The 25,598-nt window shown below is 38.6% G+C and overlaps 6 protein-coding genes and 1 long non-coding RNA gene across 10 annotated transcripts in view; 3 read left to right on the forward strand and 4 right to left on the reverse strand.

The window, feature by feature from the left end:
* Window positions 1-25,598, reverse strand: part of LOC135170284 (tubulin polyglutamylase TTLL5) — an 85,001-nt gene that overhangs the window by 49,287 nt on the left and 10,116 nt on the right. The gene's annotated exons all lie outside the window — the stretch shown is intronic.
* On the forward strand, window positions 113-3,408 carry LOC135170298 (nucleolysin TIAR). Its single transcript, XM_064136003.1, has 3 exons — window positions 113-1,402; window positions 1,540-1,836; window positions 2,171-3,408. The coding sequence occupies exons 1-3, from the start codon at window positions 815-817 to the stop codon at window positions 2,465-2,467; spliced, it is 1,182 nt and encodes a 393-aa protein (XP_063992073.1). The 5' UTR covers window positions 113-814; the 3' UTR covers window positions 2,468-3,408.
* On the reverse strand, window positions 3,396-9,407 carry LOC135170287 (spastin). 3 transcript variants are annotated; one of them, XM_064135987.1, is made up of 5 exons: window positions 8,824-9,407; window positions 7,627-7,891; window positions 7,161-7,331; window positions 6,728-6,988; window positions 3,396-6,261 (listed from the first exon to the last, which is right to left on the reverse strand). In XM_064135987.1, the coding sequence occupies exons 2-5, from the start codon at window positions 7,751-7,753 to the stop codon at window positions 5,102-5,104; spliced, it is 1,719 nt and encodes a 572-aa protein (XP_063992057.1). In that variant the 5' UTR covers window positions 7,754-7,891; window positions 8,824-9,407; the 3' UTR covers window positions 3,396-5,101. The 3 variants fall into 3 exon arrangements, with proteins under 3 accessions (XP_063992057.1, XP_063992055.1, XP_063992056.1); XM_064135985.1 differs by lacking the exon at window positions 8,824-9,407 and having other exon boundaries at window positions 7,627-8,815; XM_064135986.1 differs by lacking the exons at window positions 6,728-6,988; window positions 8,824-9,407 and having other exon boundaries at window positions 7,627-8,815.
* On the forward strand, window positions 9,521-15,458 carry LOC135170282 (pre-mRNA-processing factor 39). 2 transcript variants are annotated; one of them, XM_064135966.1, is made up of 9 exons: window positions 9,521-9,815; window positions 9,920-10,037; window positions 10,121-10,245; window positions 10,368-11,105; window positions 11,428-11,850; window positions 11,976-12,101; window positions 13,151-13,299; window positions 13,425-14,669; window positions 14,768-15,458. In XM_064135966.1, exons 4-9 carry the CDS (start codon window positions 10,428-10,430, stop codon window positions 15,063-15,065), a joined length of 2,919 nt encoding a protein of 972 aa, XP_063992036.1. In that variant the 5' UTR covers window positions 9,521-9,815; window positions 9,920-10,037; window positions 10,121-10,245; window positions 10,368-10,427; the 3' UTR covers window positions 15,066-15,458. The 2 variants fall into 2 exon arrangements, with proteins under 2 accessions (XP_063992036.1, XP_063992035.1); XM_064135965.1 differs by lacking the exon at window positions 9,920-10,037 and having other exon boundaries at window positions 9,523-9,815.
* On the reverse strand, window positions 15,513-20,185 carry LOC135170281 (uncharacterized). Its single transcript, XM_064135964.1, has 2 exons — window positions 19,888-20,185; window positions 15,513-19,477 (listed from the first exon to the last, which is right to left on the reverse strand). The coding sequence occupies exons 1-2, from the start codon at window positions 20,095-20,097 to the stop codon at window positions 15,914-15,916; spliced, it is 3,774 nt and encodes a 1,257-aa protein (XP_063992034.1). The 5' UTR covers window positions 20,098-20,185; the 3' UTR covers window positions 15,513-15,913.
* On the forward strand, window positions 20,917-24,195 carry LOC135170294 (dihydrolipoyllysine-residue succinyltransferase component of 2-oxoglutarate dehydrogenase complex, mitochondrial-like). Its single transcript, XM_064135996.1, has 7 exons — window positions 20,917-21,140; window positions 21,542-21,566; window positions 21,639-21,687; window positions 21,829-21,899; window positions 21,971-22,098; window positions 22,173-23,123; window positions 23,314-24,195. Exons 1-7 carry the CDS (start codon window positions 21,060-21,062, stop codon window positions 23,446-23,448), a joined length of 1,440 nt encoding a protein of 479 aa, XP_063992066.1. The 5' UTR covers window positions 20,917-21,059; the 3' UTR covers window positions 23,449-24,195.
* Window positions 23,485-25,552, reverse strand: LOC135170314 (uncharacterized). Its single transcript, XR_010300356.1, has 2 exons — window positions 24,367-25,552; window positions 23,485-24,298 (listed from the first exon to the last, which is right to left on the reverse strand). It is a non-coding gene; the product is annotated as an uncharacterized LOC135170314 (long non-coding RNA).

The raw sequence follows: 25,598 nt of genomic DNA on the forward strand, positions 1-25,598 counted from the left end.
GCTTACTCCGGAAAGACACGTGTGTTCAAAAGAAAGGATCGTCGCAAAAGCCGGTCGTCTGCATTTCAAAAACCCGAAAAAACTCAATTCCTCCCTTTCCCTACGTCACAGAATTAATTCGATCTGAAAATTGAAAAATTTCGGGAAATTCGTCTCGTTGGAAAGACAAGAGGCCTGAAAGTAGCTGTTTGATCGGCATTAGCGCCTGTGCCCCCCCCAACAAAATCCGCCATTTTACGTTTAACTTGAGTAATGACGTAGCCCCCATTGGGTGTGTGTACCCAATTCCACAATAATTCTATTCGTTCCTCAAACCAACCGTCATTACCCCGTAACAATCAGTGACGATTGGCTGGAAAATAAGCCCCAAATGTCCTCAAAATAACATAAAAATAATCTCTAAATGACGGGCGTTGGCAAAATTTTCGAATATAACCCATAAAATTCTCCCTCGAATCATCAAATAACCCCACTGAGTTGAGTTTAACCGGGGTGGGGGGAGACTGAGTGAGCTCTAGAGAGTAAGAGGGAGCAAGAGAGAGAGAGAGAAAGAGACAGTGCGTGTGAAGAAAAAAGGAGTTCGAGGGGACACGCGACGGGAGCTGGAAATCGCGAAAAAAAGGTTCCTGGGCTAAATTCTAAAACTCCATTTTGTGTTGTGCACCAGTGATAGGAAGTAACGAATAGTAAGTGATTGTACCCAAGTGGGAGAGGTGACCGGAAGGTGAAAAAACAACGGGTCAAACGGGTTGTATTATTTTGTTGAGTTGAAGCCGTTGAGTAATCGTGTGAGAAAAAGGTGGAAAAAAAAAAAATGAGCGAAGAGAGTAATCCCCGTACCCTCTACGTGGGTAATCTAGATATATCAGTGCACGAGGAGTTATTGTGCACTCTATTTTCACAAATAGGTGCTATCAAGGGATGTAAAATAATACGTGAGCCTGGTAATGATCCATATGCCTTCGTTGAATTTACAAATCATCAGTGTGCAGCAACGGCACTTGCCGCCATGAATAAGAGACTATTTCTCGATAAAGAGATGAAGGTTAACTGGGCAACTAGTCCCGGTAATCAGCCAAAACTTGACACAAGCAATCATCATCACATATTCGTCGGTGATTTATCACCTGAAATTGAGACACAAACACTCAAGGAGGCATTTGCACCCTTTGGCGAGATAAGTAATTGTCGTATTGTACGAGATCCACAGACACTTAAGAGTAAGGGATATGCGTTTGTGTCATTTGTTAAAAAATCCGAGGCTGAGGCCGCTATATCTGCTATGAATGGACAGTGGTTGGGATCACGTAGCATCAGGACAAACTGGTCGACGAGAAAACCACCACCACCGAGGAGTGAGAGACCTAGGCATGCTAATAACAGCAAGCAAAACTACGAGGAGGTAATTTTTCCCAAATGCACTTTGCACTTTTTCGTAAATATATTCGAGTCCAATAAATTTCCCATTCCCCTGGAATAACGTCCAATAAAATTTAATTTGACTAATTTTTCAATTGTATTATTAATTGTTGTCTGCAGGTATATGCCCAGAGTAGTCCAACCAATTGCACAGTCTACTGCGGTGGCTTCACAAACGGCATAACCGATGAATTGATAAACAAAACATTCTCACAATTTGGTACAATTCAGGATGTTAGAGTATTCAAAGATAAAGGTTATGCTTTTATTAAATTCACGACTAAAGAAGCAGCGACACACGCCATCGAGGTTACCCACAACACAGAAATAAATGGTAGTATTGTCAAGTGTTTTTGGGGTAAGGAGAATGGTGATCCTAACAGCGTTGGACCCAATGCAAATCAGCAAGCTCAGCAGGTATGAGTATAATCCTTGAATAATTAAAAATGTATTTAGAATTGATTCGCCTGGAAATTCAATTAGTCCAAGTGGTTTAGCTTGTGGTGCTCATCCCTCCCTTTCGAATAACTCATTTTATTCACCCCCACCCTTGAAAGCTGCTCGATATATCCCTGAAACTAGAGGCCGAATCAATTTCACCAAAAGCTCATTTAAACTCCAAACTCCAATTGTTTCTAGAGGTCATATTGCATTTGATAATTGATAATGTGAAGGTGGAGATAAACAATCCACAATATTATCGGTTATAATCGATAAATCGGAGTTTAAGTTGAATAATTCAATTCTACAGGTGACATCCGGTGCTGGACAGTACTCCTACGGTTACGGCCAGCAGATGTATTGGTACCCTCAACAGGGTTACCCCCACATGCAGGGACAATTCCTTCAGCCAGCTCAGTACTATGGCCAGTACTATGGCCAGCAAGCTCAGTACATGAATGCAGGTATGAGAATGCAAGCACCAGCTGGTGGTACTTGGCAGCCAGGTCAAGCAACAGCACCACCACAAGCTGGTTCAGCTCCCATTCAACCTGGCCAACAACCAACAATGGTAACATACGCCATGCCCCAATATCCCACGCAATGAAACACGTGAGACCAATTTCAATAAAGTAAAGATAATACGAAAATAAACAAGATTGAAACGAATGAAAATAAACAAAATAATACAGACTATTTCGACCATGGGGACTTCTTCAGAGCGTGTAATCATCGATAGTGTCATTTTTTTTTTCTGAGAAAACGAACAGACATTTGAATTTTTGTTCATCAAGCAAAGACTATTCCTGAACTCTATTTTACCAATTTTTCATGCTTTTTCGCTTTTTTGTTCCGTTTTTCGTCAATAATTATTGCCGGGTTCAGGTCTCATCGTCGGTGGATAGATTTTCCTTTCCTGTTAAACATTACTGTAAACGCACGTTTGATTGATGCGTAAATTTGTAAATTTCCTTGGATTAATCCTATTTTATACACAAGTAGTTTTCGAACGAATGAAAAACCATTGTTACTGTTTCTAATTAGTGTCTTCCACATAAGTGTACGATTTATAGGGTTCGAATGAATTTCTCACTATTCACAATAGCTCGTAATTTGATAATCAGACGTTTGTAAATAAAATTATTTCCAAAACTTCTGAAATTAATTGATAAAATCCATCGACGATGTGGTAAAAAGAAGAACTCCCCAACGAAAAATTTAAAAAAATTCAAGAAATGAATTTACAAGAGTGAAGAATGCAAGGGTGAGTGAATCGAATGAACGCATAAGACGGGGAAAAAGGTGAAAAAGACAGATAATTGCGTAAAATCTGACAAAACTAATCAGTTTTGTAATTGACATGAGGGATGTTATATAAAGCGAAATAAAAAAAACGCGAAGAGGAAAACGATAATTTAGGTACGGTAGGGCGTGGACCCTCGACAATGCTTAGGTTAATGTTATCTTATAATAAAAAAAAACAATGAAAAATGGAAAAAATGAACTTGTCCATTGAAGGAGAAAAAAGGAATAAATATTTAAAATACATCTGGCGTTTTTATTCAATTCACCTGATGTTTCACCCAGTGAAACGCACATTTCTCCCCAAAAATTCATAGATTAATTATCAATCACGCGATTCTTAATTAGTTACAACTCCTGAGCTTAAGAAAATGTATTAAAAAACGAAAAAGTGGTAAATAAAAATGGACTTATTCATGAAACTTGGAAAAGGGATAAATGTTAAAAGTACACATGGCATTTTCTTTCAATTCTCTTCATTTTTTACTTATAGAGGTGCACTCATCATTTTTTTTTTTCATAAAAAGCATAAACATTAATTATCAATCACACAATTATTTATTAATCATCAGTTCACAACTAAAGAAAATGCGATGATTTACTATATCTGGCAATGTACATGGCTAATTCATTATAACTGTATTCTCGTGGAGCACCAGCGACTAGACTATTACAATTTCTACTGATTAACTGATGCCTTGTGGAAGTGACTCTGATATCGACAACTAAACAAACTATTTCAATGAATCTCATTAGCTGTTTAATTCGGCAATTGGGTCAAATGTCGAACAATTAAAATGGATGCCCACAGCATCGAGTAATCGTCATCATATCAATGTTCCTTATTGTACTTATTTATTTGCTGTTATAAAAGTAGCAAAATAACAAGATCAAGGCTGAATTTTTATTGATAATCCATCGTAAAAGGCGATTATTCTTCACCGATCATTTCCATCATTTTCATTATTTCAATTTCATGGACGTGGATTGAACTCGTCAACTGACAATTAGCCCTCGAAAATACAAATTTGAGCGTTTTATAATGGATAGTGTCATTTTGTTCTATCTCAAGGCGATTTATATTCGGCGAAAATAAAATGGAAATATCCTTATATACATGATAATAATCTTGGATAATTCGAAGAAGTCTTGACTCCATTATATCAACAATCAAAACACGAAGCATCGAATTAACAAAAATTTCCAAACCAAAACTTCAACATTTTTTATGTTACAGCCTTGCATTTTGTACTCATTTTTATGTTGCATAGCAATAATAGCGACTACTAATTGGAATAATAGAGTTACATTATTCGTTTAAAATATCACATTCACAATTTATCAAGTATCACTTGACTAATTGAATTCGAATGCTGACGTACAATTACAGTATCATTATTTATATTCAAAGATTGTCTGTAACAAAGTTGATTAAGGAGACATCCCCTTACTCCACTCAATTACAAATGATAAATTTCCTCCGCTATCGTGCGAATGAGGAGGGGGAGGGCGCCCTACATGCCTGCATGCAGAAAAAATTCCAACTGAACAAATTCACCGGATAATTAACGAAACTAATGACAATTTAATACACCCCAATCGATCCTTTGCGAACGAAAATCCTCGAAACTAACGACTAAATAAATAGAAGAACCCTAATAAATAATTTCATAAACGTCAGTCATTCGTTCGTTGTCATAAGAGCCAAATCAAACTTAATCTCAAGACGCCCAACTAATAGCCCCATCAAATAATCATAAATCCATCAATACCCTCGACATAAATATTAAAAACGAATTTGTGACGATTCTGCAACCAATCATTAAAAATGAGTCATAACAGAAGACCATTTACTCATGGAAAAATGCCAATGATTCACTGAATTTACCACCCACTTGTCTCAAGAATTACGTCGGCCCTTGAACGGGCCCTTCATAAATCAGAGACTAACGTCTCCATATTCGAGACTCCACTTTTCATACCCAGCGAGACTCGCAGGTGAAACAGACCTCCTGATTCTCTTCAACGAGTCCAAAAAGTCCTTCATAGTGATATTCCTCACGAGATTGAGATCAAGAGCCTTAACCTGTTCAGGATTAAGTTCTCGAATGGGTCCAAGGGCAGCGTCTTTGGCTAGACCAGTAAGATCACTGCCCGAGTACCCTTCAGTGAGCACAGCCACCTCCTGAAGTTCTTCTTCACTGAGTGGATCGTTGTGTTTCCCCAGTAGACGTTTCATGAGGATCACTCTGGTGTCTAAATCAGGCAGAGTTACGTAAACCCTCTTGCTGAACCTCCTCAGAGCTGCTTCATCGAGCTCCTGCGGTCGATTGGTGGCAGCCATCACTAGGACCCTCTCATCTGGGCTGCAAGGAAGCCCATCAAATTCAACCAGAAATTCGGTCTTGAGTCTCCTGGAGGCCTCATGTTCGTTGTCTCTCCGTTCACTCAATAACGAGTCGACTTCGTCGATGAAGATGACGGAGGGCTGGAGCTCCCTGGCGATGGCGAAGAGCGCCCGCACAAGCTTCTCCCCCTCCCCGACGTATTTGGAAGTTAAACTTGCAGCTGATATGCTGAAGAAGGTGGCGTTGCACTGCGTTGCCACAGCCCTAGCTAGTAGGGTCTTTCCATTTCCAGGTGGACCGAACAGGAGCAATCCTCGGGCAGGAGTTCGCAGGCCTGTGAACAGCTCTGGTCTCAATGACGGTAGAATCACCATTTCCTGAAGTGCTTGCTTAGCAACTTCTTGGCCTGCTATGTCCTCCCACTGTACAGCTGCACTTCCCTCTAGAATTTCATCGAGAATCACTTGTGCCAATTTAGGATCCACTCCTTTTAGGAGAGGTACCTTTCGTGGAGTCCCTCTGGCCGATGTATTTGAACTCCCTGGTGTGCCTGGACGACGAATTGGTGAGGAAGATCCAGGAATTGAAAGCTGACGACGGATGGATGGTGGGGTTGAACTGGGTTTTAATGCCGCTGTTCTATGGCATGGAAGGGCTGTTGGGGATCTACCCATACTTCGGGGTAGCGTTTGGCTTTTGGTTATTGTTGACCCTGCGTGACGCTTGCTTGGGACTAGCTTTCGGCCTAAGGCTGGAGGGAAAATTTAGATGGTTCATTTTTTTTTTCAGGAATTACCTTTCAGACTAGAGTTGAAAAATGCAGGACCGATTTTTTTGACGCCTGCAAGGAGCGAATGGACCACACGAACATGAAGAATGCTTTCATACTTCTGTTAATTTTTTTTTTTCAAATCGAGCTTTGGTGCGTCATCGGCTCAATAAAGATTCCAACAATTATCACTAATTATTGATGATAATCGTCGATTAATGATGCAGATAATTGTCTCAAATTATGTGGACCAAACAAACAGACACCAAAAAGTCAAGTGCTATGATAAAAATACTTATCAAATGCATAATAACAAAATAAAAATAAAAATAGCAAGTGTTACTCTGTATCCCCACTGTTCTCGAGTGTTATTGGACTAAATACAATTGGTTCTGTGCAATTTTATCATCCTAGAATGTATATCGACAGTAACTTGTTATAAAAATACCTTCAGAGGGACGTGATATTATTTTTCCAGGCCTCTCCATCAGTCTCACATGTGTCTGTGTACTGTGTGTCGTATGTATTTTATTACTTTCCCTACTGTTATTAGCGTCAATCAATGGATTGACAGTACGTGAATGATTTTTAATATTTTTTCTCAGCCTTGAATTATTAATCCCATGATAACTAGACGTTTCATGAGGAGTATCTTCCCTTCCATGTGTCTCATCATTAACATCCAGTTTTTTCAGTGCACAAACACTTGCTAAGGGAAAAATAATAGAAAAGAATAATAATAAATAATTGCCATGCTGATCGTAATAAAAAAAAAAGTGAAACAAATACGATGAGTATGACCTGATGCATAAATAATCACATTTACAAACGACTAATGATTTGTCTCATTTGAGTCATGATTAACGAGTGGAAAATTGTACCCAAAAAGTCGAGTCTGTCTTTGGCCATTACTAGATTTGCTCTCATTTTTTCATTCAGCCTCTGAGCACGTTCGTATACTTCACCACGACCTCCATAACACTCGACTGCAACTCCCTTCTCCAATTCACCAATTCCTTTTTTGTACAGTTCTATGGCCATCTCTTTGTGCCCTATTTCAAGTGAAAAAGGAGATAATCGATTTGACGGTTAATAATTGAACGACAATTATTTTTGGAACTGTTTATAAATGAAGTGATATAAAGCCAGATGATGTCGATTTTCCAATAAATTGATTCTCTTCGAGAAACCTTAGAAGTGATTTCTTCTCTCCAAGGACATGTGTTTACAAAAACCGAGAATACAACTTTTGCCAAATTCTTGTAAATTTTCTACCAAAAATATTAAGTTGCAGACATCCCCCAACAATTTACCATTTCATTCTTAAACCCCCAACACCTCAATCACCTTCATTCTCCTCATCAATCTTCAATGCTTTGCTGATAAATTCAAAAGCCCGCCTGTGATGATGTTTCTGTTTAGCAAGAAGAGGATCAGCAGGTCCAGGTCCTGATCTCCTTGGTAAATTAGCCATCTCCTCTTTATCCACAACTAATATTTCCTCCTTAAGTCCTCTCTCACTTCCAACAACAATCTCTAGATGACACTGACCCCTGGCAGCAGCAGCTGCGTGCCTCCTCTGAATCAGATGACTCGTCGAGGCATAAATATACTTGAAAACAATGAACAACTGGTACAAAAGTGTCCTCAGAACATTGAACAGAAGAATAAGTGGAAACGAAACGACGTAGAGATTTCTCTTGTGTACAGAGGGATGACGGCCCTCGACAATATTTCTCTGTCCATTGTACGTGTTTATCGTGGTGATGGCCCTACTCCCGTTATCACTAGAAGTCACTCGTAAATTTTTCGGCGTTTTCGAGCTTGATTTACGTACCGAACGACCGCCATCATTGTAAGACATTTCTAAACTCTTCGTTAACACAAAAAAACCCTTCGGTTATGATGTTTACGACTGAAATTATTTTTTTAACGTTGCACATTGCCTGGAGAACTGGTAGGAGAGCAATCAGATGATCTGGACGAGTCCAACTATCTATTTCCCTCGATTTTCGTGAAATTGAAACCATTAGACGCAAAAAATTTTTCTATAAAAATGAAAAGCTATCCCTGGACAATATTAATGATCATCTTAAACAGTTCAAACACCCCAGGGCGAGTCTATTTAGAGAAAATAAATGAAATAAAACACGACAGGTGTTCACTGTTTGGATGTCACTCGCGTACTGCCGTGTTTTTCCCTTGAAAAATACCAACACGCAGGAATATCGATTGTGTTTGTAACCCCATGGAAATACCACAGAAATTGTGATAATAAAATACCAGTGCGCAATGGCACAAACTCAAGAGATATTCTCTCATGTCCCATTACTCTGACAATTCTGCGCACAACCCTTCTCTCCATTCTCCCACTCATTTCGAATTGGGGATGCGTGAATGTCGAGGATAAGTATCTTCGAGGTTTTGCACGTCTGGGAAAAACATCAAAGGCAACACGAAACCCAGGAATTCACATTTTTTTTCAGGTTTTTTTCTATTGACGTTGACGGCTTTGTCTGGTAAGGGGGATTGAGGTGTTTTTACCTTGGATGGAAGGATCAAGCTTCGGAGATGTTGGGGAGAACTGATTTCCAATGATTTTTAGGCTTGCTGGAGATGAGTGACGATGAATTTGTTGAACTGAGATGTTAGGTTATATTTATAATAACATTTTTCATATTCACTGATGGCAGAGGTAGAACGTCGATTCATGAGAATGTGGTGAAGTAACGAACGGGGCAGAAACGATTGGAGAGATCACAGGGTTGATTGCTGATGCTTATGGAGAGGATTCAACCGCATCATTTCGTAGCGGTGGCGTATGAACTACATTGGTGAACATGATTGTCGGTAGGGTATTATCACGATGTGGCTTCACCTGATGAGGTGATTAGCGATTTTTTTAAGCCTCCGGGGATTCTTTGGAGTCAGTTCCTACGGTTTACGCAGTTCGAACAAACTTCTTGCATTGATTCTCCATTTATTTGGTCCACTAGGTGTCCATGAAAAAAAGGATTCCCAAGAAAAATCCCACAAAATTCCATAAAACCCTTGAAATCTATTGAATATCAAATCACACGTTTCTGATAGATCAATAAAAAAATCTTTTGCAAAGTGTTAATGTCAATAGACACGACTTGCCGAGTGGTCGAATTGATAAAGTGAGGTTTTTGTCATTTGACGAATGGCATCGATATTATCATGCGAGTTTTCTATCTTATCGTCAGAGCACGCAGCCATTTTTAACGACGCAGAGCGCCATCTTGTAAACTTACAGATATCTAAAAATCGTAACGAAAAAGACGACAATCATAACCGCGTCACCAGACATTTATTTGCACGTACATTAAGATCATACACGAGTGATATACTATCGTTTAACTTCCAGTCATACGAATACGTACGATTCTGTTGAAATTATTGAGTATAAAGTGTGGCTTTAGCTTTACGTATTCAACATAGTGGGGGATAATTGTAAAACTCGAGTATGTCTTCGTTGAGTGGCGATGAGAATCAAATTGAGGAGAACGAGCCAGGTATTTATCTCGTTTCCAAGGATATTGAGCAATTAAAAAATCAACATTTTATATTATTATTTATTATCAATAACGTAATAAATATGGATTTAATTATTCAACAGTTATTTAGCATGGGAATGAGTTTACTTCTTGTTTGGAATTTAGCAAACCCGGCATTGCGTATAACTGGCATTATCACGAGGTCACGATAAATAACCGCCATTATTATCGTCGCTATAGGTCATTTATTGATGTTAAAAAAGCTGTTTTAATTAAGTTGTACTGAATTTTCACGTCTAACTATTTTTTATTGATTATTCAAGTGAGAAGAACGAGATCGGGACGAGCACTTAAAGCACCACTTGCTACACCGAAAAAGACACCCTCCAAGAAAGCTGTTAGGGGTAGGAACACAAGACGAGGGGCTCAGGAAATTGACACAGTTGATGTGAGTTTTTTTTTTTCGGGGCTTTAGAATTTGTTCATTTATAAAAACAATATTCAGATTTAATTTGATTCATTCATTGAAACATGAAACATTCGACTAGAGATTTTTCAACTAAATTTCAGGAGACTAACACAATAATATTAGAGGAGACTGATGATAACAGTGAGACAGGTGAGAATGGTATGCAACAAATAGGTGAAATAATGGTTGAACAGTTTGAAGAAGAGACGCCAGTGTTGCAATCCCAGTTGGATGAGCCTCAGACAACAGATAACCTTCAATGCGGTCAGAGGGATCAGGATATACAAGGGGTACCTGAACTAGAAGCACCACCTCCACCAGTTGTCAGTACAAACACTCCCACAGTCCCAATTCTATCCACCCTGAAGACCAAAGAGACAGTCCAGGTTATGGAGGATACTGAGGATACAGTGATAACTCTAGAGGACAACAGTTTAGAGCAGATTCTCCAGACAGAGGATGATAATCCTGTGGATGAGACAATCAACGGTGTAAAAATTGAGTCTAATCAGATTATGGACTTTGGAGACGTCATGAATACGATAGTCTCAGCTGACATTCCATTGTTAAATGAAAAACCTGAGGACAACAAAGTTAAGGTCGTCGCTGAGGCAATGGATGTAGAGGATTCAGTGCGACAAATTTCTGATGCTGCTGATGATTCATTTGAAAAAATTGTTGCCGATGAGATGGAGGTGGCAGAGATTAACAAAGAAATTCCTGATATTGTATCTGAGAAGGGGGAGGGTGTTGCTGTGGTTGAAGGAGAGGTGAAGAAAATTGAACCTGATACTGAGGCTGTCTCTGAGGATGAATTCCCTTCTGAGGCACCTGCTAAGGTACGTCACGAAATAATTAAAAATTCATTTGTCTTGAAAACCATTCCAATGCCATAAAAATTATTAGTTGTTTCTTAAGAAATATTTTTTATATTTTTCGATATCCGGTTAAATAATTGTTGACAATCTTAAAAACAAATCTTTTCCTTTCCATTGAATGCAGTATATTTGTGATATGGAAGATGTGTCTGACGACGATTTTATTCCCAGTGATTTTCTCCTAGAGGTATCGCGTATCCTAGACGCAAGTTCCCCATTTCCTTATTCCAATCCACCATCAATTGGAGTCAAAACAACACTAATTGCAAATTTTATCAATTAGGAGCCTGAGACAGAGGCTGTATCAGACGAGGAATTGCCAGTGGCACCTCCAGCAGACCTGGGTGAAACTGAATCAGTATCTGAAGACGAGCTACCCCCAGACAGTGATAAAAAACGTAAAGCAGCCAAGACAGCTGCCAAAACACCGGAGAGAAAAGTAAAGGCTGATGTTAGAGCCAAACGTAAATTGAATGCGGATGGAGAGTACGATCCCAGTTCACCAACATCAGAGACTAATGATGAGACACCAGCGAAAAAACTTGCTCTTGCGGTGGATACTGAGGCTGGAGAAAAAGCAGAGGTCAAACCAGCATCACCCAAGAAAAAAATATTACCAGAACTTGATAAATACTGGAAGGCGGTTAATGAGGATCCATCGGATTTTACTGGATGGACATATCTCTTGCAATATGTTGATCAAGAGGTGAGGAACAATTATTTTAGTCATTTCATTAAATCATCATCATGGATAAAGTTATTCTCCATGATTTTGTGTGAAAAAAAAATTCTTTGCATTTAATAACACACATTTAATTAAAATGTTGTCAGAATGACGCTGAAGCAGCACGCGAAGCATACGAGAAATTTCTCGTGCGTTATCCCTATTGCTATGGTTACTGGCGGAAATACGCCGATTACGAGAAGAAGAAAGGAAATCCGGACAATGTACAAAAGGTGAGTGAATACATCCCCCTTTATTCACAAATATTACTTAAAAATAAATCTATATATATGATTATATGGTAACCAAAAAAAAAACAAATTAAAAAATAATTATCAAATTAATTAACGCAAATCTAATGAACAATAGCTCGAGTTAGGAAGACGCGTGGGCAGTGTGCACGCACGTAAATATGGTATTCCCTTCCAACAGCCTAGCACGTCTTGTGGCACCCATACAACTCTCTTCGTTTTATCAGTTAGATAAATAATTGAGAAATCTCATCTTAGATGAGATTAATGAATTCTCTCGTACTAGAAAATTACCATCAAAGTATTTAATGAAATTACCATATCGTTATAATCGTATATATTTTATAATTGAAATACCTAAGAGCTTTGTTTTGTTTCCAATGATAATTATTATTACACGATTTTACGTGGCAATTTTAATTAATATGTGTGTGGTGTTTGTTAATTACTGTAAGCATTTTGTACACGTAGCAAAACTGCGCAAAGTATTGTAATATAATGTTTTTTATTAAGAAACACATTAAGTATTTTCTTGCGTTATAAATCCTTGTATAATTCGGTTTATCACGTGGCGTTGTAAAAATGAAATTATAAAAGCCAGAGAAAGAGAAAAAAAAACAAAGAGCGAACAGAAAAAAAAAATATTGAGTCAAGGTACTTAGGACACGCACACGTTGCCGTTGAACCGGTCTCCAAGAGCAATAATGGGCTGTGTGAAGAGACAGAGGCACCCTCGAATAAGGAATCACTCCCTGACTCTCTAAAGGTGAATGCACAATTGCTCAGCAATCTCTGTGTTAACTACTCAATAAATTTATTTACAGTTGCGTGCCTTGTCAATGTGAGTATTAAGAATTAAGACTAAGAAACAACATGAAATAAAAATTAAAAAAAAGTACATTTAAGAGATGAGACACTATACGCTTACGAGAGCTAATAAGAATTAGGTACAATCCAATGGCCAATTTTCATTGGCTGTGTTAAGGCTCAAGTGTGTTGGGCATTAGTTATTAATCATTATTAAATCACAGGTATTCGATGAAGGATTGAATGCTATTTCGCTCAGTGTCGACTTGTGGCTACATTACATCATTCATTGTAAGAGTGTTCATGAGAAGGACGAGGGCAAGATGAGGGAGCAATACGAGAGGGCTATTCAGGCTTGTGGTTTGGAATTCAGGTATTGTATTTTTTTAATGAGCAAACGGTTCATTCTAATTATGAGAAAAAAATATTTCACAAAAAAACTCCAACAATCATGAAAGCGACATTGAGATATCCAAAATATTTGTCGCCAAATTACAGATCGGATCGCCTCTGGGAAAGCTACATAAAATGGGAGCAGGATGGAAAACGTTTGAGTCGAGTCACAGCCCTCTACGACCGTCTCTTATCAACCCCAACCTTCGGCTACATGTCACATTTTCAAACGTTCCAAGAGTTCGTTTCCGCCAATTCCCCCCAGCGCATCCTGACCGTCGACGATTTCCTGGCGATTCGTGCTGAAGTAAAAGTCCTGTTAAAATCCGATGAGACACCAGGATCAACTCCAGCTGATGATGTACCCCCAGGAGAGGAGCCAGCCGCCCATGAGGTGCCACCAACAGACGAAGAGACCCGTGTCATACGTGAAAAAATTATCAGCACCAGACGCAAAATGCATAAGGCCAATGTCAACGCTGTTTCTGCCAGATGGAGCTACGAAGAGGGGATTAAACGCCCCTACTTCCACGTGAAACCCCTTGAAAGATGTCAATTGAAGAATTGGAAGGAGTACCTTGACTTTGAAATCGAACAAAAGGACCAGGGGAGAATCATAATTTTGTTTGAGCGTTGCCTGATAGCATGTGCTTTGTACGATGAATTTTGGTTGAGATTCGTACGATATTTGGAATCACTGACTAGTGACAATGCCAATAAAATTCGAGATGTCTACTCTAGAGCCTGCACAGTCCATCACCCGAAGAAACCTAATCTCCATCTCCAGTGGGCGACCTTCGAAGAGGGACAGGGAAACTTTGACAAAGCTGCTGAAATTCTCGAGAACATTGACAATGTCATGCCCAATATGCTCCAGGTCGCTTACAGAAGAATTAATCTGGAGAGACGAAGAGGAGAACTTGACAAATCCTGTGCTCTTTACGAGAGCTACATTACCAACAGCAAGAATCGAACAATTGCGAACAATATTGCTGTGAAGTACGCGAGGTTCCTATGTAAATTCAGAAATGACATTGATAAAGCTGTCAAGGTGCTCTTGAAGGCGACAGACAAAGATAAGGATAACCCCAGGCTGTATCTGCAGTTGATTGACTTGGGTCTTCAGCGAAATCCTGTCGACACACAGGAGGTCGTGGGTTACATGGACTTGTTCATTGAAAGAGAGCATGCAGATCTGGAACAGAGGGTACTGTTTGCTCAGAGGAAGGTCGAGTTCTTGGAAGACTTCAGTACGGACATCAAACAGGTGCTGAAGGCACATGAACACTTCCAGAAGTGTATCAAGCAGGCAAAGGAAAGAAAGAAGTCGAAGAGCGAGGACAGTAAAATGTGAGTATTCATGACAAAATTGATTTATCTAATTCTGCAAAATTCTGCATCGAAGGCATGAATTTAAATCTTGATAATTCGTTTTTTTTTCCCTCCAGAGATTTATCACCACCGAAGAAAGGAAAAACATCAGACACCTCGAGTGTTCCTCCTCCACCTACCGCGAGTTCTCAATCGAGCTATCAGTACAGTAGTTCAACAAGTGGTCCCTACCAGTCACAACAACAATTCCAAAGTGGCCAGTATGGAAGCCAAAGTGGATACCAACAAAGCTATCAGCAGTATCCACCACCATCAGATCCCAACTACGCTAATTATCAGAATTGGCAATATGGACAGAGTGGACCGCAGGCATATGGATCGTACAACCAATGGGGATCATACAACTATTACTAATAAATTTGTGTCAAAAGCTGTTGCACATGAATTATGAACATTTTAAAATCACTGTTCAGTGATATTAACGATAATTGAGATGGAAGGTTTCATTGACATAAGCCCGTTACTCGTGCTTTTACATTGAATGTTTAGTAGAATGATGAGAACGGAACGAAAAACAAGAAACATAAAAAAAAAAGAAATTTTTTCTTAGTTAATAATTTTCATCGATTAATTACAATTATACGATTTCAATTTGGCGCATTATCACGGATAATTTACTCTATCCTATTATCTTTTTACTTGGAAAATATCAATTCATTAATTTTACATTAGTGATTTAAACGGTATAGTCTCTGTCTAGTTCTACAATGTACCACGAATCTGCTAATAAAGTTTTTGGTGATTCAATTCATTTATATTATTTAATCCCCAATTCAAATAATTTTCATCAAGACACATTGATATGTTAATAATCGTTGTCTCATTTATTGATAATAATATTTAAAAATATATCCTACTTCAGTTAGTAACAACTAAAATAATCTAGAATAATTAAATTTCAATCCGAAACCATGATAAATTCATTCACGATGAGGAAGTAAATCTCATTTGTTCATCATAAAAAAACGGAAAATTCATTAAAAAATCAGAAAGCCGCATTATTCTTTGGCACAAAAAAAAACAAAATTTCCAACTACATTTTGATCATAAAAATAATATTTAAAAAGCTCCAAATAACTGGTTGGATAAAAAAAATCGTCATGGACTAAAATCTCACACTTTCAACATATTTTTCATACAGTATAATTGAAAGAGAATAAAATATAAAAAAATGACAATATCCATCTTAAAAATTGCACCTCTTATGCAACAATAGCACTAGAAACATCAGCATTGACACCACAAGTACCATCACCCCTGTAGACTCGATAATAACCCTGTTCACCCCATCGTTTACCCCAGCTATTCTTCACCAGCCAGTAAGGCATGGTCCTGTTGAACAATGGGTACGTATGTGTGCCATACCCAACGATGAGAACTCCATGATCAAGACTAGCAGGATTGCAAAGGAACTTGAAGGGATGTGAAACGCCTCCCATATAGAATTGCATGGCATTGGCATTAATGCCAATGGCCATTGGACCATTCTTCACCAGCCACTGAGCCATCTGAGTCTCATTGGTCGTGATATTCACAGCAGAGACAATCTGTACAACTGCCTTGTTCTTCTTGAAATGACACTTCTCGTCCTCTCCATCATAAGGATAATCATTCTCCAGTTCCAGTCCTCCAAGTTGTTCAATAGCACGATATGCATTCTCCTGGAGTCCACCATTGCAACCATCATCTAGGGTATCGCAATCTACGAGCTCCTGTTCGGAGAGGGACACCAATTTATTATGTTTCAGGGCGTACTGTCCTTCGACATTACCGGTAACTGAGAAAGCCCAACAGGAACCGCACGATCCCTGATCCTTGACCTCTGTCACGATATTGTAGTGACGCCAATCGAATTCTTTTGGCAATTCGATGTTCGGAATTTTGGCCTCAGCCAAGGGAATTTCATTTTTACTTCTGAGGTCTGAACGGTACCCCAGGTACTTCGATTTGAACTCATAGGGCGTTAGATCTGCGAACATTGAAGCCCCATAAACGGCACTTCCTTGTTCGTAGTCTTGGAGATTTTTGACAATTTCCATATTTTGTTGGAAGATCCGGAATCTCACGGCTCGTTCTTCATCAGATGAATAGGTTTTATCATAGGTTTTTTGGAATTTCATAAATTTTCTTTCGGCTTCAATCTCCTTTGCAATACCGAGCATTTTTTGAGGGTAATTTGCACCTTTTAGGGCTCGTCTTCTGCGTTTTGAGTTGCAGTTGATTTTTATGTCTTCGAAATTCTCCCACGGTTTCGACCAGACTTCGATGAGACACTCCTGAACAGGACTTTCCTTCAGTACAAGGCAGTTCTCCATTATTGTTGTTCCTTTGGGGCAGTCGCTCTCAGCAACTCTCACCTTGATTTTATAAAGAGATCCTGCGACTGTCTGGCGAGTGGCTTCCACCACCTCAGTGATAATTGGCTCTTTAGTACTTTGAAGCCCTGAAGAATATTTCGTTAATCCCTTCTTCACGTACTTCTGTACATCTGGGTCATCTACAGAGATTTTCGCTGGACCTCCAACTATAGCATCTCTCTTGTCTCTCAATCTATCCTTCTGTTGTTCCAAGGACCTTTTCCTGCGTGCTTCATCACACTTGACAGTGATTTCTTCAAAATTCTCCCAGGGTTTCGACAAGACTTGGATGAGACAATTCTGAACAGGACTTTCCTTCAGCACAAGGCAGGTCTCCATTGTTGTTGTTCCTTTGGGGCAGTCACTCTCAGCAACTCTCACCTTGATTTTATAAAGAGATCCTGCGACTGTCTGACGAGTGGCTTCAACCACCTCATTGATAATTGGCTCTTTAGTACTTTGAAGCCCTGAAGAATATTTCGTTAATCCCTTCTTCACGTACTTCTGTACATCTGGGTCATCTACAGAGATTTTCGCTGGACCTCCAAGTTGAACATCTCTCTTGTCCCTCAATCTATCCTTCTGATGTTCCAAGGACCTTTTCCTGCGTGCTTCATCACACTTGACAGTGATTTCTTCAAACTTCTCCCAGGGTTTAGACCACACTGATATCAAGCAGTGAACATGACTATTACCGTTGGAACGACATGGACCATATCCTTCATTTCCAGGCACACAATCCTCCGGTGTTACCCTCACTTTGATCTTGTAAAGAGATCCAGCCACCACTTGCTCCGTTGCTTCAATCACCTTGAACGACAAAGGTTTATTCGACCCTTCAAGTCTTCGAAAATGTTTGTTCAATCCTTTCTGCACGTATTCATTTATCACTGGAGAATCCACAGAAATAGTTTGAGGTGCCCCAACAATCTGTCTCTTCCTCCGATTTTTAATCTCGTAACACTGGGACTGGACTACCTTAGCAGTGTCAACCGTACTCTTATCATCCGTCTCAATCTGCAAAGTGCACATGTTCATAGATTGTGACTCAGGATGATGCTTGCAATCCTTGATTCTCCTGTGTTTTTCATCGCAGTTGCTCTGTGGAGCTACAAGAACCGTAATGTGATAGATAAATCCTTCGTCATTGATTCTCTTGTAGTCCACGATATCAGCAATCACTCGTTTGCTATCATCATTGTCCATCTCATCCAAAATCTTCATCGCCTTCTGCGAAAGCTTGAAGATTAAATTCTTCTCATTAATCCCTTTCTCGACTGCCCTCTTCTGCCTCTTGATCTCCGTCGACGACTCCTCCTCTGAAGATCGATGAAGTTCCTTCACCTTAATCTTCTTCGGATGAATAGTCTCTTCAACAATCTCAGGTCCATAATTTCTCTCCGTCGTAGGTTTAATATCGATATCAAAGTCTTTCAAAAATTCATCAAACTCTCTGATTTTATCCGTGAACTTGGGAATTTCTTCTGGTGCATTTTCCGTACCAACAACAATCTGTGTGAATGGTATCTCTGTTACAAATGATTGATGCAAACAATCCGAGGTTCCAGCTGTCGGAATTGAAACTGGTGACTCATCAATGGGACTTTGATATGTGCTAACTTGGCCTTCCAATGCCACTTGATCATAAATCTCCTGCTGTGAGTCATCCTCCCTGTAAATATCTTCTCTAATCAAGGACTCACTCGTCAACGGCGTCTCGATCTTTCCCCTCACTTCATTTATTTTATCAGAATCTGTGCAGTTATTGAAAATTAAACGTCTGCTATCCTGCTGCCATGGTTTCTCATCAATTCTCATAAGACACAGTTTAATTGGAATATTGGATTGAAGTGAGCACTCGGTCCTCTCGATTTGGGTAGTTCTGAGACAATTTGTTTCACCAACTTCCATCAAAAATTCATAACGTACGACATTGGAACCCGGAGGGACTGCCCTGGTTACTCTCACAATACTGACAATCCTGTGTTTAAAGTCACTTTTACCAGATTCATCCAGTGATGTTGCTGCCAACTCTCCAAAAGCCACCAGACCTGGAAGCGTTGGATTAAGCTCGTAGGGACATCCTGGACAGTAGTGAGAGGCTCTTACTGCTATGAAGGGACGATCGTTGTGATCGGAGACCTCCTGGACTTCGTGATCAAGCTTCACACTGTCGTTGATTTGCCTATCCAGGCTCTCGATTATTTGATCATCAGGAATGTCTTGGGAACTGTTCTGGATTGATTGTGGATACAGGTACATGCATTGTTTCGATGAATTGTCTACTTCTATAACTTTTGTCTTGTACTCTTTTATTTCAATTGCACAAGCTTCACGAGGACACGGGGGTTCCTCACAATTTATTTCTAAGTTTAAGGTGAGACGGTAGATGACATATGGTGGACTTTCCTAGAAATTTAAAGAACATCTAATTAATTTTATGAAAAAAATTGATTTATGAAATAAATTAAAACCCATTAAAATGTATGGAAGACGCCATTGGAGTTCTATCCTATTATTTGTCTAATTATGTAGTTTTACAGTGATTTGTTTTGCGTTTATATTTTTAAATAAAAATTCACAGAATTTCTTTTCAACAAATTCACCCAAATGTGAAAAAAATAATGAGAATTTCATTTGAAGAATGAAAGGCATTCGGGTACAGTTATCTCTCTAGTGAGTGAACTATTAACCCTCGATAACTTATCAAAATAAAATTTTTATTATTTCTTTTTCACCCACTGAACTAATAGTTTGTGACCCCAATAGCTCCATAAATAGCCCCAAATTGTTAGTGTATTGGTAAATAATATAATTACCAGTTTCTGCGCACTTAGTAGATTTCCACCTTTATAAGTATGTTTCGTTGGTGATTCTTCATTCAATGAATCCAATGCACTTTTAATTAATATATTTGAGACACTTTCACGGGGTATTTTATCACGACTACCGATTACTGAACCCAGTAATCCAATAGTAAACAATACCACGAGTTTTGACATTTGTAAATGTCGAATTGTATCAGCCATCTTTCGATGACTCGATACCAAACATTAGTTGCAATAACACAAATGCGCCACAGAGACGAGACGCGGTACTGACGAGTGTGAAGTACGTGTTCGCAATATCACTTATCATACAAAACCCCCCACAGATCAGCGTTTTTTTTCGCTGACGTGTGTCGATTTACCTCGCAATTCGCATTATCTTAATTGTGATAGATTATTCCAACCACAGAAGGTTGAAGAGTCTGAAAATTCAGACAAATTACCAGATGATTTGTTACTGAAAATTACGAAGTTTGGGAAATACCAAATTGTTTATCAACACGACCAGAGATATTTATGTTTAATTTATCCTCATATTGTTTTTTTTTTATTATCTCACGAGAGCTCGAAAAAAAATCGTTTTCCAAATAAAAAATTCATGAAAATGATTGATGATGATGATGTTCAATTGTTAACACCACTTTACCTGGAATAATAATTTTTAAAAAGCATTAAAGTTCTGGGAAAAATCCAGAAATTAGAGACTTTGGTCTCGAGTTATTGATGAGCTAAGAAAATAATTCACATTTTGCGCAATGAAAGGATTTTACAAGAAGATAATTGGACTTGTGTAGTTATCCACATCTCCATGACTTCATCGTCATTAAAAATTGTGAAATCCCTCTCTAAAATTTCCTGAATTGAACAATTGGAGTTTCGCAATTTTCAAAATATTCAATAACAAAATTACACTCGCATGAGATAAAAAAATGTTGAAGATGCCGCCACCTTGTGATCGCAATTCTCCATCTAGCGAGTACAGCAAGTACTTCCCACTCTGATCTCTTTTGCACTGTGATACATTTGTAATCCTCTAGACGACGCTTTTTCCTCCTCTCTCTACCTTCCGTATCGTCCCCTGTATATCTCTGTCATCACGAGGGTCGAGCCACGGCTTCAACTACCCCGAGTATTGTCCTCAGATTCTTGTTTTTGGTCTGAGGATGGCTGCAATAATGCTGTCCAATTGTACCCGCCTGTTTCCTCGTGCTCTGACACGTCTAACATCTTCATCCCGTGTTAAGGTGAGTCTCGTGTACGATTTAATGATTTTTTTCGCGTCCCATTTCCCTCCTTTATGTCATAATTACTCATTTTTTTTTCTCTCTCTCCACATCTTGGTGTATTCTGCCACGCGATAGCTCGTGTCGCAATGATTTTTCAGTGTTTGCTAGCGATATCTTATGTTGTAGGATATCCATTGGCCAAAATATGACTTTTTTAACATTACATAATCTTGGTACCTCCCTCGAAGTTTTCCTCCCTGTCACCGATTCGCTCATTCTTACCGGCATTACCTAATGTCATTCATCAGTTAAAATTTTCTTGAGTGAATGATTTTATGGAATCTCTTGAGTATTTTTAGTCATGACGCTGTTGAGACAATATCTGTCAGATTAATTCATTCATTTCCTTCTGATTCTAGGTTGCAAGGTCCATTCATCACGAGGGTAATTATTTATTCAGATATTCTTTTGGCTTTTTTGGGGTTTTATATTAATTTACATTGTTATTGTTTCTAGCCCGAGTCCTCAGGAGGGTCAGGTGCTCTGGGTCACGACTCGGAAATTTGTAAGTTTGTAATTAAAATAAAGAATTTCTCTAGTTAAAAATTATTAGACAGAAGAAAATTCAGTTTGAAGACAATACAATTATTTTGAAGTTCTCCCAACCGATTGGAAATTTATTTAAGAAAATATTTTGCTATTTCAGGCATAATGGATTCAATGGAAGCTATTGCTGGAACAATCAGCTGAGACAAATTCGCTCGAGCCAAGCATTATGTATATTTTAAAATTAATTTTGGAAATTAAAATGATTTTCGAATGATTTATAATAAGACTTTTTCATCTAGGGGCACTCCAGGATGTGGTTGTACCTCCCTTTGCTGAGAGTGTCAGTGAGGGAGATGTCAGGTGGGAGAAGAAAGTTGGAGATCAGGTGAAGGAGGATGATGTACTTTGTGAGATAGAAACCGATAAAGTGAGTCATAGAATCTGTAAACCTCTCAATGAATTTAATTTTAACCCTCAAGCCAATTATTTATTCTATTTTAGACCTCTGTACCCGTGCCTTCACCAGGCGCAGGTGTGATAAAAGAGCTGTACGTGGAGGATGGAACAACCGTGAAAGCAGGCCAAAAGCTCTGTAGTATCGATATAGGAGCAACCGGTGGAGCAGCCCCAGCAGCAGCAGCAGAAGCTCCCAAAGCCTCACCTCCGCCACCACCAACTCCAGCTGCTGCTCCACCACCTCCACCACCTCCAGAAGCTCCTGCATCTGTCACCCCACCACCACCACCACCACCACCAGCATCAGCACCACCTCCTCCTCAACGTCCAACAGCCTCAATGCCAGTAGCTGCCATAAAACATGCCCAATCCCTCGAAGGTGCCAAAGTTCAACTACCACCAGCTGACTACACTCGCGAAATAGTGGGCACTCGAACCGAGCAAAGAGTTAAAATGAATCGTATGAGACTGCGCATTGCAGAACGCCTTAAGGATGCTCAGAATACAAATGCCATGTTAACGACATTCAACGAAATTGATATGAGTAAACTCATGGAATTTCGAAAGGAGCATCAAGAGAATTTCACCAAAAAATATGGTCTCAAGCTTGGATTCATGAGCCCCTTCCTAGCAGCCAGTGCATATGCATTGAAAGATCAACCAGTTGTCAATGCTGTTATCGATGGAGGTGATATTGTTTATCGTGATTACGTTGATATAAGTGTTGCTGTTGCCACACCAAAGGGACTGGTTGTACCTGTACTTAGAAGCATTGAGAATAAAAATTTTGCCGAGATTGAAATAGCTCTGGCTGCTATTGGAGATAAGGCTAGAAAGGGCAAAATATCGGTTGAGGATATGGATGGGGGTACCTTCACTATCAGTAATGGTGGAGTCTTTGGATCACTCATGGGAACGCCTATCATTAATCCACCGCAGAGTGCTATTCTGGGAATGCATGGCGTCTTTGATAGACCGATTGCTGTCAAGGGACAGGTGATTAATTTTATCTGATCTTCATTTTTTGGTGGAAAAAAATTACTCGAGCTCCTTGAGAGGAGCAATTATTTACTAAATAATTGCAAGACTTCGGTGACTGCTTTAGTAATTTGTTTCATCTCTAAAAACCTCCAAAATTATCTTTTAGGAATTTACTATGGGAATATATCATCTAATTTGTTTACAGGTTGTCATACGTCCAATGATGTACATCGCCCTGACCTATGATCATCGATTGATCGATGGTCGTGAAGCCGTTATGTTCCTTCGTAAAATTAAAGACGCAGTTGAAGATCCGAGAATCATCCTTGCTGGTCTCTAAGATCGACTTAATGAGTCATATATGTTCACCGACATTGGCAAGTTCATTTTCTCCCAATCGACTTACATCGCAATCATCTAAACCCCCCCATTCTCTATCAATCACACACAAGTCTGGATAAATGTACAGTATCACGTTATATTTAATATTATGATGAGTGAAAAAGAAACCGTTTAATACAGAAAATTTGTGACTGAATCAGTGAGCGACTAAGTTTATCAACAGTTGTAATTCGTTGAATCATTAAATGTTTTATTGAATTTTATGATTTTGAAATAATGGAGGGCCTTTTTTTTTAGTCAAGTTCGCCGATGATGATGCTCAAATGAATGCGATGTACAGACGATTAGAGCGCAGATTGTTGTATATAATATGTAAGGGAGAAATTAATCGTTCATACGAGTGACTCGACGAAATTGTAAAAGATAAATTTTCATTTTCACAATTACACCAACGAGATTACTGAGTGAATGAAGCTATGATCATAAACTCAAGAGTGATTACGAAAAATGTGTAAGAGCAAACATAGAAAATTCAAAATATCATTCTTAGTATTCGATTGATTTATCGCGTTATTCATCTCCCTGTAGTTATTTATTTCATCTAATTGATCTAAAAATATTCGTCAAATTTTCCGACGATCTTACCGCAGGTCAGTGAAAATAGTGCGTTAAATTTGAGATCACAATGAAATCACACCTTTAATTAAATTGAAAGTGAAAGTTAAATAAATTATTTAAAAAATTACTCCAAGATTTTACAGTTATTTATTTCCTGCTGTACGATATTATCCCTCTGTTGGTCTGAACTGGAGAAGAATTAGAAGATACGTCACAAGCATTCCAAAAATCTGAAATACCAATTTCAGTCAGAATATACTTAGTAATTAGTGCCATAAGAAACTTGAGGATTTCATACTGAATTCAGTAAAGTACAATCCAATGAAAAAATTCCACACGCCGTAAATCCAATTTTTTTATGCAGCAATTCAATAACAAAACTATTCAGCTGATATACGACTTCTCCATCAGTTGGGGACATCAGGATGATATCATAAATAATATGTGTCGTTCGTTTCGCCTGAATAAAAATGTTTGACGAAAAGTTTGACTTAATTAAAAAAAAAATCAATTAACACAAATAAATTTACCCACTTCAGTGCACAACATATTGACACTGGTGCTCAATATTACGATGGGACATAGTTGCACGAGAGTCCAAAAGCTAGAATTAACTGAGAGAATCAGAGGTGAGCTGTCCTCAGACTCCATAAGTGTCATGAGAAAGTAATAACAACTGGATACGGTACAACAACAGCAGTGAAAAATAACTAGTAGCACTGGAAACGAATAAAACTGCGAAACTTGACAAGATGTATTGTAAATTGTAGCCCATGCTCTGGTAAATCTAATGAAACTGCCAACACTCAACTGATTATCCAAAGAACATCCAATATAAAACAAATTCCCTTCAGATAATGACCACTTTCTGATAGTATCATTAAGTCCCTTCAATCTATCTCTCAGAATAAAATTAACAAAACTGAACTGTATCAAAAACCAACTGCAGAAAATAATTCCAAAACCTGATGTTATGAAGAATAACATATCACCAGCCATGATTGACGTAACGAGTAATCCAATCCAAAGTAACACCATCAGTGTAATTGTCATTAATTTAATAAAATTTCCTAATATATTATCACAGACTCCGCACAACGCGTCCCCGAATTTTCGATCAAATTCACTCAACCGATTCCCGAATGCCATAATATGTCTTTGAAAGAATAAATAAAATATTATTATTATTACTACGATTATGTTCGTCTGCACTGAAAGCACCACAATTATCATCATAGATATTGTCGAGTTATTTGGATAAGATATTTCGTATAGATCAGGAACAACAGCTACATTTACTCCAACGAAAAATATGACCAGTGAAATACTGTAAGCACAGGCAAATAATGAATATGAATATGTAACAATAAATGTCACGGATTTTAAACAATTAACGTCAATATCGATATCACACGGTGCTAGACCCATGAGAAATGAAATTATCGAAAAAGTTTGAAGCGTAATAAGATGGACTTTCGAATACATTTTTCAATATTGTCTATTGATGGATATAAACTTCAGTCGAGACTG

This window comes from Diachasmimorpha longicaudata, chromosome 16 (assembly GCF_034640455.1).
Source record: "Diachasmimorpha longicaudata isolate KC_UGA_2023 chromosome 16, iyDiaLong2, whole genome shotgun sequence".
Classification (NCBI taxonomy): domain Eukaryota; kingdom Metazoa; phylum Arthropoda; class Insecta; order Hymenoptera; family Braconidae; genus Diachasmimorpha; species Diachasmimorpha longicaudata.